The 15,706-nt window shown below is 42.2% G+C and overlaps 1 protein-coding gene across 8 annotated transcripts in view; it reads left to right on the top strand.

The window, feature by feature from the left end:
- The window catches only part of TARBP1 (TAR (HIV-1) RNA binding protein 1), an 89,013-nt gene that overhangs the window by 70,432 nt on the left and 2,875 nt on the right, over positions 1-15,706 (top strand). For 6 of the 8 annotated variants that reach the window (XM_055234150.2, XM_063613431.1, XM_063613430.1 and 3 more), the window contains 3 exons: positions 4,069-4,265; positions 8,861-8,942; positions 10,922-11,093. In XM_055234150.2, coding sequence (XP_055090125.1) covers positions 4,069-4,265; positions 8,861-8,942; positions 10,922-11,093 — 451 coding nt within the window. Of the gene's footprint in view, positions 1-4,068; positions 4,266-8,860; positions 8,943-9,174; positions 9,271-10,921; positions 11,094-15,706 lie in introns of those variants that run through there. The other 2 variants (XR_008649612.2, XM_063613433.1) reach the window with 2 other exon arrangements.

Genomic DNA, 15,706 nt, shown 5'->3' with positions numbered 1-15,706 from the left:
AATAATTATTTATAATTATCAGGATTAGGATTACTTAGGATTCTTTAAACAGGACTTCCCTTACCTTCTTTGACTGAATGGTAGTTATTTAATAAATGCTCGTGCAAAGAAACTTAGGGCCAGACTGTTAAAAGCTGTTGGGTAATTGAAGGTGATATAAAATGACTATCATCATATGAAGTGTGCAGTAGAGTTACTTCATGTTTCTCAGGTTTAGAAAAATTTCCCCAGTACTCACACAGATAAGCAGAAATCATAACTAATTTTGGTTAATCACTGTGGCAACCGTTGAAGAATTTAGGAGAACCTGCCAGTAAGATTTGGAAGAAGATTCTATATTATTGCATCCACAGAAAAGAATGTACTGATATACTATAAACTCTAGGAGAAAACTTAATTGAAATAGTGTTATTAAGTGTTGAAAGTGCCATAAAAATATAAGGGAAAATAAGCTTTCCTAGAATTTTTCAGTGTTCTAATTTTTAAACAGTGATATGTTTTTTATTAACCTCTTTCATCCATTCTAAGACAGGCCTTTCTCCACACCGCATTTTAACCTCTAAAATCATGATAACACTTAAATTGATGGTGTCTTCCAGTGTGTATCAGCCAGATGGCAGTGTGTTACAGTTCCAGGAAAACTCGTTCACATCTTCCCTAAGATCAAGAAGGCTCTGGCGTCAGATAAGATCAAATGTTGTCTTTCTCTTTTAAATATGTGCAGGAAAGAGATTTGCTTACAATCTATTGAGAAAGCTAAAACAGAGCAGACATTGTCCTGTTGCAGGGTAGATGAATAGCCTAAGAATAGTTTAGACAAATTCTGAAAATGAATTTACCTTAGAAGATGTTCATGTTAGATCTGGTAAAAATAACATGTAATTTTTCCATCAAGCCCTTTTTGTACTTGCCGTTTATTACATACTTTAGATTTATTTTTTATTTTCGAAACATCCAAGAAGGAACGCTAATTAGTAGAATGGAATAATTTCCATTGCAGCACCTTAGAAAAAAAAAAAAACTGACTTGACATACCTAAGAAAAGGCCAAATTGATTTACTTTGTCAGTCTCTTCATTTGTGATAACGTAAAGTCCATTGTTACCTAGATAAATGTAGGTTTGATTTCTTGGAAGCAATCACTTAAGACTTTCCATTTTCTTCAAAGTGTCTTACTTAACCTGCATATGGGATCTGTACTGAGCAATTAGAGATTCAAAACAGTTGTCACAGCAGAGGTTGTAACCGCCCAATAGGTTCACCTTTTCTGCCGCCTACACAGAGCCGATTTATCAAGACAGGAATTGCAATAGAGGAAGAGTACACAGAGCTGCTTGTGCAGGAGACTGGAGTCTTATTATTACTCAAATCCATCTCCCTGAGCATTCGGGGATTAGAGTTTTTAAGGATAATTTGGTGGGAGGGGGAAGGCCGGTGAGTCAAGGGTGTTGATTGGTTGGGTCGGAGATGAAATCATAGGGAATTGAGGTGTCCTTTTGTGCTAAGTCAGTTCCAGGGTGGGGGCCACGAGATCAGATGAGCCAGTTAATCGATTTGGGTGGTGGTGCCAGCTGATCCGTCGAGTGCAGGTCTGCAAAATATCTCAAGCACTGACATAGGAGCAGTTTAGGGAGGGTCAGAATCTTGTAGCTTCCAGCTACATGACTCCTAAACCAAAATTTCTAATCTTGAGGCTAATTTGTTAGTCCTACAAAGGAAATCTAGTCCCCAGACAAAAAGGGGGTTTGTCTTGGGAAAGGGCTGTTATCATCTTGTTTTAAACTATAAACTAAACTAAGTTCCTCCCAAAGTTAGTTGAGCCTACCCCTAGGAATGAACAAGGACAGCTTGGAGGTTAGAAGCAAGATGGAGTTGGTTAGGTCAGATCTCTTTCCCCACCTCAGTTACAATTTTGCAAAGGCGGTTTCAAAATCAGAGCACTAAGTGTTCCTATAAAAGGAAAAAAAAAACACCTTAATTATGCTCATAGTTGTGTATTGTCCTGTCAGCTTGTTCATTGTATAAAATGAGCAGACATGAGAATTCACGAGCAGAGCTTTTTACACTGATATATGTGAAAGATCATTTACGTCCTGAAAGCCCCAGCCGAGGGATCACTGGCAATACCAACATTTTTGGGTGTGGGCTGGGAAGCACTGTTTTCCCTATTGAGAATTATAGTGGGTTTTTTTCATGTACAAGTAATGTGTACTTAGCTCCAAGATCTTGGTTGCTAACACCATTCTCCAATAAAACAAACCAGGGACCGCTGGAGAAATAGCTGATTCTAAAACTAGGGCAGAAAGTATACAAGATGAGCCTGGAGCATCTTGTAGAGTCAGAAAGCAAGGCAGAGCTTTATACATACACACAGTGATGTGAGATGGGCATGCAGAGGGAAGGCGTTCCCAGCGGCTGAAACTGAAACAGTGTGAGCAACAAAATAAAGCAGTAGTGGATCCCAACCCAAAGAATAAAATAAATATCCTCGAGCCCACACCGATATAAATAAATGATTGAATCAATAAATGAGTCCAGGCACGGTGGCTCATGCCTGTAATTCCGCACTTTGGGAGGCCAAGGTGGGCGGATCACTTGAGGTCAGGAGTTCGAGACCAGCCTGGCCAACATGGTGAAACCCCGTCTCTACTAAAAATACAAAAATTAGCCAGGCATGGTGGCACGTGCCTATAATCCCAGCTACTAGAGAGGCGAGGCAGGAGAATCGCTTGAACCCAGGAGGCAGAAATTGCAATGAGCCGAGATCGCACGGCTGCACTCCAGCCTGGGCGACAGAGCGAGACTCCGTCTCAAAAAAAAAAAAGGGGATGGACAAGACAAAGCTCTTGTAAAAAAAAATTACAAGTAATTTTTATAGAAGCTCTGCCCTGAGGGAGGGGGAGCGTGACTTCTCACTCCTTCAGTGTGGGCTGCACAAGTGACTTCCTTCCAAATGCGATCGTTATAACAAAAGACTGTAACAAGGTCTATGGGAGTTATAAGACAGGAATTGTGGACAAAAACCAGTGTATATCATAACATCACACCTTGTAATGTTGGCAGTACAGTCACTGACCTTTGATAAATGTTGATGACATGTTAAGTAAAGGAATGAGAGAAAGAGGATTGTTTATATGTTTTTATCCTTCTCAGAGAAACTTTAGGTAACTGAAGTGTGTTATCAGCCATGCTGATGCCTTTGGTAAACTATTGTGTGAATATGGTTGTTTTTAATTGGTCTGTAGAAACTGGGCTGCCAGGTGTAGCCGGTCAGAATTTCCACATGAGCCTTAGGGGAGAAGTGCATTTGGTAGGAGCATCAAAATAGCTTCTGATATTTCATTAAAAGTTTGGGTCCGTCTGGTTCCTTCATTAGTATATGTCACTTCCTTTGACCTTCAGTGTCTATTGAACCATGTGATTTTAGAAAGCAAGGGATTGCTTGAAATCTCCGGGCTGTGAAGACTGAAGTTCACAGGAAAAGACTACAAGGGAAATTTAAACAGTTTTATTATTTTCCCCCTCACTTCTTAATTTTCCCGCCACTACTCAGTACTGTGTGGATCCAGGATCACTGTTAGGGAAGACAGAGTAGCTCAGAAATCAGTAGCGAGAAGAGGACAGCACTTTGTGTGGTATCTTGCTCTAGGAGCATTTTCAAGCCATCGGAAGTAGGACTCTTGAAGACTATTTCTGACTTTTTCAGCACAAATTAAGATAATAAGTGACGGAGGCTCCATTTGAAAAACACTGTGGTTGTATAATGGCTAGCATAAAACATACTTTTTTCAAGTTAACTCAAGTACTAGAGTATTGGGGGCGGGGGGAAATGTACTGCAGCATTAATGAAAACTAGAGCTGGGAGAATGTGTTTTCCCTTGAATAAATTGCAAATGCCAATGTACCGAATTTGTCCAGGAGGGAAGAATGAGAGGCCCTGGTAGCAAAGTCAGTGGAAGAAGTTTTACTAGGAGCAGTTGTATCATTCGTATACTTTTTTTGTGTCATACAAGTGAGAGTAAAATGGTCCATGTCTGTGTTTTGAGGAAATTTTTGCCTTTCTTTTCAGAAACTAATTCTGAAGCAAGCCCTTATTGTTGTGCTGCAGTGGTGTTTCAATCACAATTTTAGTGTTCGACTGTATGCTTTAGTTGCTCTTAAGAAACTCTGGACTGTGTGTAAAGTGTTAAGTGTTGAAGAATTTGATGCCCTGACTCCTGTGATTGAATCCAGCCTCCATCAAGTGGAAAGCATGCATGGGGCAGGGTAAGGAGCCCTCGTCGCCCTCGTCACCCTCATCGCCCTCACTCTCCTCCAGCAGGGCCCACAGGGAGGGGGCAGTGCCCATGCCGTGTCAGCTTCTCCTTCCACATCCTCGTGCTGCCGTCCTGGAGCATCGAGGGCTCGGACTGGGCCAGGCGTAAGCAGCTCCCTTTGGGGTGTAATTACGGTTCATTGTCAGCTCCACCTTGATCTCTTATTGCCCTTTTATCCTCAATCCTTTATTGTACAAATAATCTTTTACATACTTGTACATGTTTCTTTTCAGTATAGCTAAATGTCATCCTCTCTTGTTTGAGAACTGCATAGAATGGCACGACCTGACTTTAAAGACACACTCTTAATCTCTCAGCTATACTAGTTATAGCTAAAGGATTTTTTCTTTTCTAAGAGAACTCTTCTGTTCTGCAAACAAAATCATACGTGGAAGCTCAGTATCAAGCAAGTGACGTGGATGGGGTGAGGGAGCGGTGCAGGACCCAGTGTCTGTGAAGCCCCCACGGTGGTTCCCATGTCTGCCTCTCTTTCCCCGCACCTGTCACGGCGCAGAAGCAGGCTGCAGTGTCATAAGCATCTTCAGGTCTCTGCGCTTGTTTCCTCATCTCTGAGGTGGTGCTGTTTTGCCTTTTTTATTGTTACCATAGATTATTGCCATCCAGGAATTCTGGATTTTTTTTTAAATTTTAGAGACACAGGCATTATCAAGCAACATAAAAGATTTTTCATCTTAAAAGCTGAAAAAGCACCCACTAATTTATATACACACATGGTTAAGTGTTGGAAGCAGCGTAATAGGCAAATGAAATAGCATTTGGAAAACCAATAACATGTAGAAGTCTTGGCCGTGACCATTAAGTTATTTGTACATGGTACAAATAAGACTGAGTCATTGTGTAGCTTCATGTGGGGCTGGGGCGAGGGTACCTCCCTGGCCACAATGTACCTTTCTACCTCCCTTCACTTTTGATGCATTTGTTGAAAAGAGGCATTTGGGCATTAAGTGGGTAAGGGAGGTTTTAGGGGCTTGGGAGAAAGATATTTGATAAATACAAATAAATACTAAAATGGAGAAAAGAGAAAAGTGAATAGCATGAGATAAAACAGGGGAATAGCAGGAGAAAAAGAGAGTTAGCTGTGGGGAGATGGGTTCCAGAGGAGGGACAGAGAGCAGAGGTAGGAATAGATTCCTGGTACATCATGCACAGTTCTGTGTAATGGAGAATGACCTCCCTGTGCCTGGCCCAGCAAAGGCTGGTCATCAAAATTAGTCATTCACTGTAGCATTGCCAGGGACCCCTAAAATTCTAACTGTCATCTGAAAACTAAAAATCTTGATCTTTTCAAGGGACCTTAAATGTCTTATTTCTCCTTGATATATGGTGTATTTCCTATTATTTGGTGAATACATGGCTGAGTTGACATGTGTAGATTTGAACATTAATATTTCTCAGGATCGCATTTGCATTATCATGCAATAATCCAAACTCAAGCTACCAAAGTTGCTCCTAATCATATTTTATTATGTAATTTAATGAACTTACATGCTACTTGTGTTTGATGGTTAGAGATAGGTAACCAGGGGACAGACGGTATAGTTACCCCATAGACTTTTCGGCCCTTCCTTAATGGAAGGGAGTTTGAGGGAATTGCCATAATTTAACATGCGGATAGGCATTTGTCAGCTTGTAGTTTTCTCTATGATTAGATGGTGAGTGATTATTTGGTAGACATTTCGATCCTGGTTGTTGATGCTATTCCAAGTTTCTTGGTAGCTGTGTTTTGATTTCTAAAAGCAATTGGCTCCTCTCATATTTTTTATTAAGCAATAAAATGCGCTTTTAAAAAAAACTTTAAAAATCTCAGTACCAGGTAGGAGATATAGCCAATCAAAATAAGGCATCTGGCTGGGTGCAGTGGCTCATGCCTGTAATCCCAGCACTTTGGGAGGCCAAGGCAGGTGGATCACCTGAGGTCAGGAGTTCGAGACCAGCCTGGCCAATGTGGTGAAACCCTGTCTGTCTCTACTAAAAATACAAAAATTAGCTGGGCGTGGTGGCAGGCACCTGTAACCTCAGCTACTCGGAAGGCTGAGGCAGGAGAATCTCTTGAACCCGGGGAGGTGGAGGTTGCAGTGAGCCGAGATCTGGTGTCTTGGCAACAGAATGAGACTCCGTCTCAAAAATAAATAAATAAATAAATAAGGCACCTTAGGCATTAAGCCACCTCTATTCTGTGTTTGCCTACCTCCTTGGGATCGGCTTGTGACAGGCACAAGGCCAGGTGCTGGGGGTTAGCCAGGTAGATGAGCCTCCTTCTTCATGTGACTCACAGTCAAATGGGAATAGATATCAAGTAATCAGAACGATTTTTAAAAGTTTTAAAATCACAGAAAAGTAAATGTGATAAGGAAATACAGACTATTCAGTCTGGGTGGTTTAGGGAAAGCCTTTCTAAGTAACATGATGTTTACATTAAAATCTAAAGCATGAATAGGAGCTAGGCCAATGAAGACTGAAGGAAAGAGATTTCTGTGCAGAAGACACCGTGTTTGGGAACGGCCAGCCCCACTTGATTTGCCCAGAGCTTTAACTAAAACAAGCTTGGTCTGGCTGAGGGAGGCAACAGAGCAGTCACCAGATGGAGGGAGCCAGGGCCAGGCTTGGGTTGATGTGGAGTGAATTGGGAAGCCAGCAAAAAGTTAAACTTGAGAATGACATCATCCAGTTTTCTTTTGCATTAAAGTGTGAAGAGCAGATCAGAGGTGAGCAAGAGAGAGTGGGAGGAAAATTGTGATTTAGATTAGTATAAGATTAGTAGAGGGACAGAGAAATGGACAGGCTTTGAGGTAAGGTAAATAAGAGCCTAAAGTACTTACTGGATTTATCAAGAGCCATTCGATAGCATAATTAGGGGATTGAAACCAAATTAAAATAGGTACAAGAGGGGGCCAGGTGCAGTGGCTCTCGCCTGTAATCCCAGCACTTTGGGAGGCTGAGGTGAGTGGATTGCTTGAGCCCAGGAGTTCAAGATCAGCCTGGGCAATATGGCAAAACCCCGTTCTCTATAAAAATAATAATAAAAAAAAAAGTTAGCGGGGTATGGTGGCATGCACCTGTAGTCCCAGCACCTTGGGAGGCTGAGGTGAGAGAATCTCCTGAGCCCAAGAAGTTGAGGCTGCCATGAGCAGAGATCGCACCACTGCACTCCAGCCTGGCAACCGAGTGATACCCTGTCTCAAAAAAAAAAAAAAAAAAAAAAAAAAGTCCAAATGTGGATAGGATGATACATTAACATATATTACATCAGAGTGGTAGGTTTATTGGTGTCTATAATTTTCTTTACCTGAATATTTGGAATATTTAAAATATTTCATGTCTTTAACTTTTCAAAAAATGGGTGATGAGGAGGGTGAGACACAGTCAACTTATTTAGAAAATTCTCTCAAAAAAATAGTATATTAGAAAGTTCAACAGCTAGTGGTGGAGGTGCTGTCAAAAGAGGGCTTCTGTTTCATTTTTGGTAACATTAGTTGTTTTTAAGTGATATTCATAGTTAGGAAGTTGAACAGTGCAGAAAGGCATCAAATGAAAACAAGACAGTCTCCTTCCTCCCTTCTCCCACCAAAGGTGAAACTCCAGTAAACTTGCTTTTCTTTTAACAGCTACCTAATATTCCATTTGCCTTAGGTTATCACTTGAGTCCATTACTGATGGACACTTTAATAAGGTTTTGTTTTGTTTTTTAAGACTAGATATAAAAGCCCTTTTGAAAAGGCTGAAGGAAAGGCTAGAATAGAGAAGAGGGGAGACGCGGAAGTTGGGGGAGATAGGGCAAAACCCAGGGGAATGGGATCTGTTGGGGGGCAGGGTATTGCCCTTTGAAGAGAGACTCTTGACAGTGAAGGAGAAAAAGAGGACAGGTGGGTAAGGAGGTGGCAGGAAGAAGAAAGATCTCTCACTCCTGTCTCCTGTGGTGTGTGAGGCATGGCCGTCTGCTGATAGTGAGAGGGTCGGGGAGGGCACAGGAACTCCAGGGAGTGAAGAAGATACATTGGCCAGGGCAGGAGCATGATCTTGCCAGAAAAATGTCTTGAAATTGCTGCTTAGTTTATGGGTTGATGATCATGAATTTTATCTGAAACCTGCCTGCCATATTGTATAACTTTTATCTCTACCTTCTTTGCCTTTTAAAACATAAACTTGACAACAGATGTTTTAAAAATTTAAACCCTGCTCATAGTAAATCTTTTTGGTTTGTGAAAGTAGGTACAGCTTGACTGCATGGTATGAGTCTTTGGAGTAGAAAAAGTGACTTTTATGTAATGGTTTTCTCTCCTGGAAAAAAGAGTTTTCTGCCAGACATAGGTTTAAGGTTCTATTTCAAAATGTGAAATTTAGTAAGTGTCAGTTTTTAAAGTATGTATTGATCTTGGAGAGGTGTGTATAAATCTTAGGATAAAGTTCATAAAATTTTCTGTTCCTTCTCAACTCTGCAGCCCCCCTTTAAGATACTGAATTGATTCTCCCCTCACCAGAGTTGTTTCATTTGTCTGTGGCTCATACCATATTTTTAATCCTTAGGAATGCCAAGAAGAATTGGCAACGCATTCAAGAGCATTTCTTTTTTGCAACATTTCACCCACTCGAGGATTATTGTCTAGAGGTGAGTAGAGAATCTCATTTGTAAATTCTCTGTTGTATCTTTAATCCTGATGCCTCCTTTCTGCTTTTGTTGAAGGGTTGTGATTAGGGTAAAGTTTTTTTCTTCCTTACAAACGTCACCTTAACATTTTAAAGTTCTAAGTTTAACTTTGTCACTTTATGCAGATGACTTGCTTTCATTTCACTCTTAAGCAGTGAAAATTGGCTAGTCATTTTCACTTTCTATTTCTCAGGCAGTGTCTGGCTTGTAAACAATGGAAGGGAATATTTAACTCTAAACAGAAATCTGTTCTGACATTAAAAGGAAATGAGTGAGAACATTTGTGCAGGTGAGATTTCGTTGTACTGAAGCCCATTGTTAATGAAAGAACAAAAAGATACACTCTTTTGTTAATGGCAATTTTTAGGTTCTGGGTAATGAGAATTGTATAGGAAATGATACATCACCTCACTGACTGTAACAAAATGTGCTTATATAATTTTAAGAACCATAAACATGCTTATTATGATTAACATGTAAATTAATTCAATATGTAAATCATTAGACATTGCATAAATTATGTTACCTTTTCTCTTTTTCAACTGTAATTATAATGTGCCACCCTCGAATTTAAATCATTGACCTAGGACTTTTCCTGTGAAGAACTTGTAAGTTATTGGTAACTTAAGCTACTGTGCATAAGCAATTTTTTTGGTGGATTACTAAGATTATTGATAAACTGATCTTTAAAAAAGTATAGATCTATATATTGCGAGATGGCATCCTAGAACACTAATGTGTATTTTCTGCTGCTTCACTGCAAATATCATTTAGGATTTTTCAAAGATTTTAATATGCTCTGCTCTGTGTTCTTTAGCGCCCACAGTGCTTTGTCCGGCATCTTTCTGCAGGACTCCTCTAGTCACTCTGTAGTGTTAAGTCAGCCTTTTTCTATTCAGTCCTCCAACAGGAGTAAGTCCTTTGCCTCCCTCCTGCCCTCCCTCATCCTTACCTTTGACCATGTCACTCTCATATGTTTTATGATTTATTCTCCAGTCGTGAAATGAATTAAAAGTATCTGTGTAAATAAAATAATGGAGCTTAATTGTTCACAAGAACTGTATCTCTTCATGTATTTGGAGCTGTACTTAGTGCCCCCTTAATCAACATGTAGTCGTGGTCATTGTGCCAGTTTAAGTTTGCACAGATATAGCATGAAGAAAACCGTATTCATTCTAAAACCTTTCATGAAGACATGTGCATTGCTGCTAAGAGTATTGTTTCATTTTTAAGTTGCCTGTTACTTGGACCTGTGCTTCCTATGTACTTTTTTCACTGTTGTTCATTTTTGTGGTTCAGTTCTTTTAGTAAGTAAGAAAAGCAAAGGAGGATTGCTTATGCGATGACTGTTTACAGTGGTGTCAGACTGTGCCGTTTTCACGAACACTTTAATATGCTGTTGTAATCTGATTTTATCCTCGTCTTACAAATGAGGAAGTTGAAGCCAAGAAAGGCTGAATCACTTGCCTAACGTCACACAACTAATTATATTAGTCAAACCAGAATTCAGATTCTAAATTTATCTAATGGGTACGAGAGTAAAAGACTTGTCATGAAAAGAGCTTGAACTTGATTGCCTTTGGAGGTATTTAGTTGTCAGTAAATTGCACTTATCCAAATACTGTCCATCATTAGAACTGATTACTTCTGAAACACTGTTTTTATTAGTCACATACTGGTTTATTACACACAGTTAGAAGTACCAGAGTACAAGTTCTGCCTCCTCTCAGGGATTCCCTAAATTAATCCCCTAATTTCTCAGAGAAGATGAGAAATATATATAGACAGTTGCTATAAGATATAAATGAAAGTATATAGTTTTATCAGATGTAATAGTTTGGAAAATATATCATTAATAATTAAGTTGTATTTTAAATATGTTATATATTTCTTTGTTATTTTTAAGGGAAGAAATTTAGATTTTATAATTCTCTTTTCAGACCATATTTTACATCCTTCCACGCCTTTCAGGCCTTATTGAAGATGAATGGATCACCATTGATAAATTTACCAGATTCACTGATGTTCCTTTAGATGCGGGATTTCAGTGGTACCTTTCTCAAACTCAACTTAGTAAACTAAAACCAGGTGATTGGTCTCAGCAAGACATAGGTAAAAAATAATTTTCATTTTATTTTTTCCCCTTGTTGATCTGGTTAGATTTTTTTGATTTAAGTTAGTAAGGACACGTAGTTAATAATAATATCACTTTCATTGACATGGTGAACTCTGCCTTTCCACTTAGGGAAAAGACAGTGAAAAAGTGTGGTATAACTTTAACTAACACTTTTAGTGAAAGTTAGCTTTAAAGCTATTTAAAAAAAAAAAAAAAAACATCCAAAGAAAGCCTGATCTGCTTTATATAAAGCTGATGGCCAGTGGCCTCCCTTTTAAGTAGTATTGTTGATTAACACTTATTGCTTTTCTACTGTATATTTCTGTAAAAATAAACATTTCCAAAAGGACCAAATGATGAAATCTCTTTTTTTGTTCTTCATAGGAATAAAGCAGAGCTCTTGTTTCTAGTCCCCTCTTGGTTGGTTGGACGCCGCTTCATGTTATCCCTTCTCCTCTGTCTCACCCTTCCCTGTACAATGACTCCTTTCCACCAGCTTCCTCTGGGACCCACATTCCTCTCCTCCCCTCCCTCCTCCCCCTCCCTTTCCTCCTCCCCCTCCCCCATCCTCCCCCTCCTCCCCCTCCACCTCGTCTCCCTCCCCTTTTTCCTCCCTTCCCCCTCCCCCTGTTCCCCTCTCCCCCCTCCCCCCTTCCCCCTCCCCCTTCCCCCCTTCCCCCTCCCCCTTCCCCCTTCCCCCTCCGCCTCTTCCCCCCTTCCCCCTCCGCCTCTTCCCCCCTCTTCCCCTTCCCCCCCGCCTCTTCCCCCCTCTTCCCCTTCCCCCCTTCCCCCTCCCCCTTCCCCCCTTCCCCCTCCGCCTCTTCCCCCCTCTTCCCCTTCCCCCCGCCTCTTCCCCCCTCTTCCCCTTCCCCCCTTCCCCCTCCACCTCTTCCCCCCTCTTCCCCCTCCGCCTCTTCCCCCCCTTCCTCCTCCCCCTTTTCCCCCTCTGCCTCTTCCCCCCTCTTCCTCCTCCCCCTTTTCCCCCTCTGCCTCTTCCCCTTCTTCCTCCTCCCCCTCTTCCTCCTCCCCCTTTTCCCCCTCCCCCTATTCCCCTCTCCCTTTTCCCCATCGCCCTCCTCCCCCTGTTCCCCCTCCTCCTCCTCCTCCTCCCTCTCCTCCCACTCCCCTTTCTCCTCTTCCCCCTCCTCTCCCTCCCCTACTCCCTTCTCCCTTCCCTCCCTCTCCACTTTCCCATCCCCTCCCCCTTCCCCCTCCTCCTCCCCCTCCTCCTTCTCTTCCCCTTCACAGTCAAGCTGTCCTAAAAACCCAAGGATCAGGTTCCCTAACTCAATTTAAAAATGACAGCTAACCGTCTTAATGACTGTAGGCTATCTTCCTGTCTGTCATTCACATTTTAGCCTCGTTCTGACTTTCCCCAACCGATTACCACCTTTGAAACTTCTTTCACAAAATTAGAAATTTTCTTTCAGTTTCCTTTACACAGTCCGAGTGGACAGATGGACGCTGCCCTCAGATTGCACCTGCCCATTCTGTGCCACATGTTTGCCAGTCTCCGGCCGTCCTGCCTTTCCTCCTCACTCTGACCCTTCTCGCTCTGAGTCCCCCACATGCCCTGACATCGGTGCTTCTCCAAACTTTTCATGTCTTCAGGACTCACATGTGACTTGTTGAAAATTCAGATTCCATGTCCCACCCTTAGATTTTTTTTTTTTTTAAAGGCCAATTATGGGTCTGGAACCACCCTTAGTTTAATTCAGTATCTCTGGAGGAGAGTTCTGGGAAAATGCAATTTTTTGTCAGGCCTCTGGATGGTTCACTAATGTGTTTTAAGACATATTGTCCTAAATTTATTCATTCAACAAAGATTGATTGATTGTCTCCTGCGTGTTAGACATGAGACCCAGTAACTGCCTCATAGAGCCCATGTTCTTACAGAGGAGACAACTGGGAACACGTACCTAACACAGTGTCTGGTAGTAGAAGTACCGTGAAAAAACAAAGCAGGGTGAAGAGAGGGACAGAGGGTGAGAAAGACCTTTCTAAGGAGTTGACATTGAGCAGAGACCCCAAGGAAGTACGGGCAGTCCTGGCGAGAGCTTTACTGGAAAAGAAAGAGCAACTGTGAAGATTCTAGAGCAGAGGAGAGTGACAGGAGGCACTTCCCAGTGCGGTTGGGTAGAGCCTGGGAGGAGAGGGAAGAGAGGTGGCGCTGTAGACAGCTGTCGAGTTCTGCGTAAAGCTGAGCAGGGAAATACAGCGTTACTGGAATGGCAGAATGGCTAATGAGGTCCGTCTGTTCTGCCTGGTTTTGGTAAAGAGGGGCATGTTGTGATAGGCTTTCCATGCTGAGGCTTAAATGTTAGTATCCCCCTATTTTTTTTCTTTTTTATAAAAGTTTTACTTCATTTTTAACTGACAAATAATAATTGTACATATTTACGGGGTACAGTGTGATGTTTTCATGCATATATACATTGTGTAATGGTCAAATAAGGATAATTAGCATATCTGTCACCTCTCACATTTGTGATGAGAACATGGAAAATGCTCTCTTCTAGCTATTTGGAAGTATACATACATTATTGTCACCTATAGTCATCTTACTGTGTACTAGAACACAAGAGCTTATTCCTGACTAACTTTGTACCCTCTGACCAGCCTCTCCTCCTGCCACTGAAGGTTTTCACTGGCCCGGTCTTCTCACTCTTCATGCTCTCCCAGAACACATTTATTAATGTCCCCAACTTGAAACCACCGCCTGTGTAACTATAACTTTCAAATCCTTATCTGCTGCCCAGCCTCTGTCCTGAACAGACTGGACATTAGCACCTGGATATTCCTTAAGCTCTTGAAATATCACCATATCCAAATTTGGTTTGCCTTTCTGCCCAAAAGCGCCTGCTCTGTATGCCCTATTAATGGTATCGCCCAATCATCATGGAAGTCGTTCTTGTCCTACTTTTCCTCTGCCACATCCGTTACCCAGTTCTTGGCGATTTCACTTCCCAAAGCTGCCTCCTCCTCCTCTTCTTTAGCCCCTCTTGCCGTGTCTTCATTGAGACTGGCATTGTCTTTATCTGGACTAGTGTAAAAGCCCCTTAATGGTTTTCTAGCCTCCACATAGCTATTAAAAGAGATTTTTCTAAAACACACAGCAGTACTGTTACTCTCCTTCTTAAAATTTTTTAATGGCTTTTATCTGTGGAAGAATTTTTTTTTTTCTTTGAGACAGTCTCGCTCTGTCTCTCAGGCTGCAGGCTGGAGTGCAGTGGCACGATCTCAGCTCACTGCAACCTCTGCCTCACGGGTTCAAGCGATTCTCGTGCTTCAGCCTCCCTAGTAGCTGGGCTTACAGGCGTCCACCACCATGCCTGGCTAATGTTTGTATTTTTAGTAGAGATGGGGTTTTGCTGTGTTGTCCAGGCTGGCCTCAAGCTCCTGACCTCAGGTGATCCTCCCACCTTGGCCTCCCAAAGTGCTAGGATTATAGGCGTCCACTACCACGTCTGGCTAATGTTTGTATTTTTAGTAGAGATGGGGTTTCACCATGTTGGCCAGGCTGGCCTCAAACTCCTGGCCTCCCAAAGTACCGGGATTATAGGCATCCACCACCACACCTGGCCAATGTTTGTATTTTTAGTAGAGTCGAGGTTTCGCCATGTTGGCCAGGCTGGTCTCAAACTCCTGACCTCAGGTGATCCTCCCACCTTGGCCTCCCAAAGTGCTGGGATTACAGGCGTGAGCCACCATGCCTGGCCAATAGAATAAATTCTTTATCATGGTATGCAAAGCCCTTTGGTTTGAGCCATCTCCCTCCACTCCATTGCAGGCTGTGCACTAAACCAAGGTACTTGCTGCTGCCTGAACCATGTTGCTCCTACATCCCATGCATGTGCACATGCTGTATCTACTGTCTGCTTTGCAAACTTTTACCTTCCTTCCTGTGAGCCTTCCGGGGTCTTACCCTTTGCTTCTTCCTCCCCTAGACATTAGTAACCCCTTTCTGTGTGAGCGTTACCTTTACTGTTATCCTGTGTTACAGTTATTTGCATGTCTGTCCTATCCTAAGTGAACTAAGTGCTCCTTGATTGCTCACGAAGCAGTTTGGAGTAGGACAGAGTTGAGGAAGAGCCTGAGAGGTAGAGTCTCAGTCCTGTACTACAGAGATGAAAACACTGCAGTCAGATAGGCTAGTAACGTTCTGTGTCCTCATCACTTTTGTCAAGAGATAACTGCTTTATACAAAATCCTTCATTTTAGAAAAGTTACTGCAAGCACTTGTAAAATTATTTTAGATATTTTATTATATTGTTTTCAGAAATACAGTCTTTCCATAGACAATCCCAATCTAATATACAGTTGTTTGTAAGATACATCATTATTGGCCGGGCGGGGTGGCTCACGCTTGTAATCCCAGCACTTTGGGAGGCCGAGGCGGGCGGATCACAAGGTCAGGAGATCGAGACCACGGTGAAACCCCATCTCTACTAAAAATACAAAAAAAAAATTAGCCGGGCGTGGTGGCGGGCGCCTGTAGTCCCAGCTACTCGGAGAGGCTGAGGCAGGACAATGGCGTGAACCCAGGAGGTGGAGCTTGCAGTGAGCCGAGATTGCGCCACTGCATTCCAGCCTGGGCGACAGAGCGAGA

This window comes from Symphalangus syndactylus, chromosome 19, assembly GCF_028878055.3.
Source record: "Symphalangus syndactylus isolate Jambi chromosome 19, NHGRI_mSymSyn1-v2.1_pri, whole genome shotgun sequence".
Classification (NCBI taxonomy): Eukaryota; Metazoa; Chordata; class Mammalia; order Primates; family Hylobatidae; genus Symphalangus; species Symphalangus syndactylus.
The sequence above is the reverse complement of the archived record's forward strand: the minus strand, read 5'-3'. Positions and strand labels throughout refer to the sequence as shown.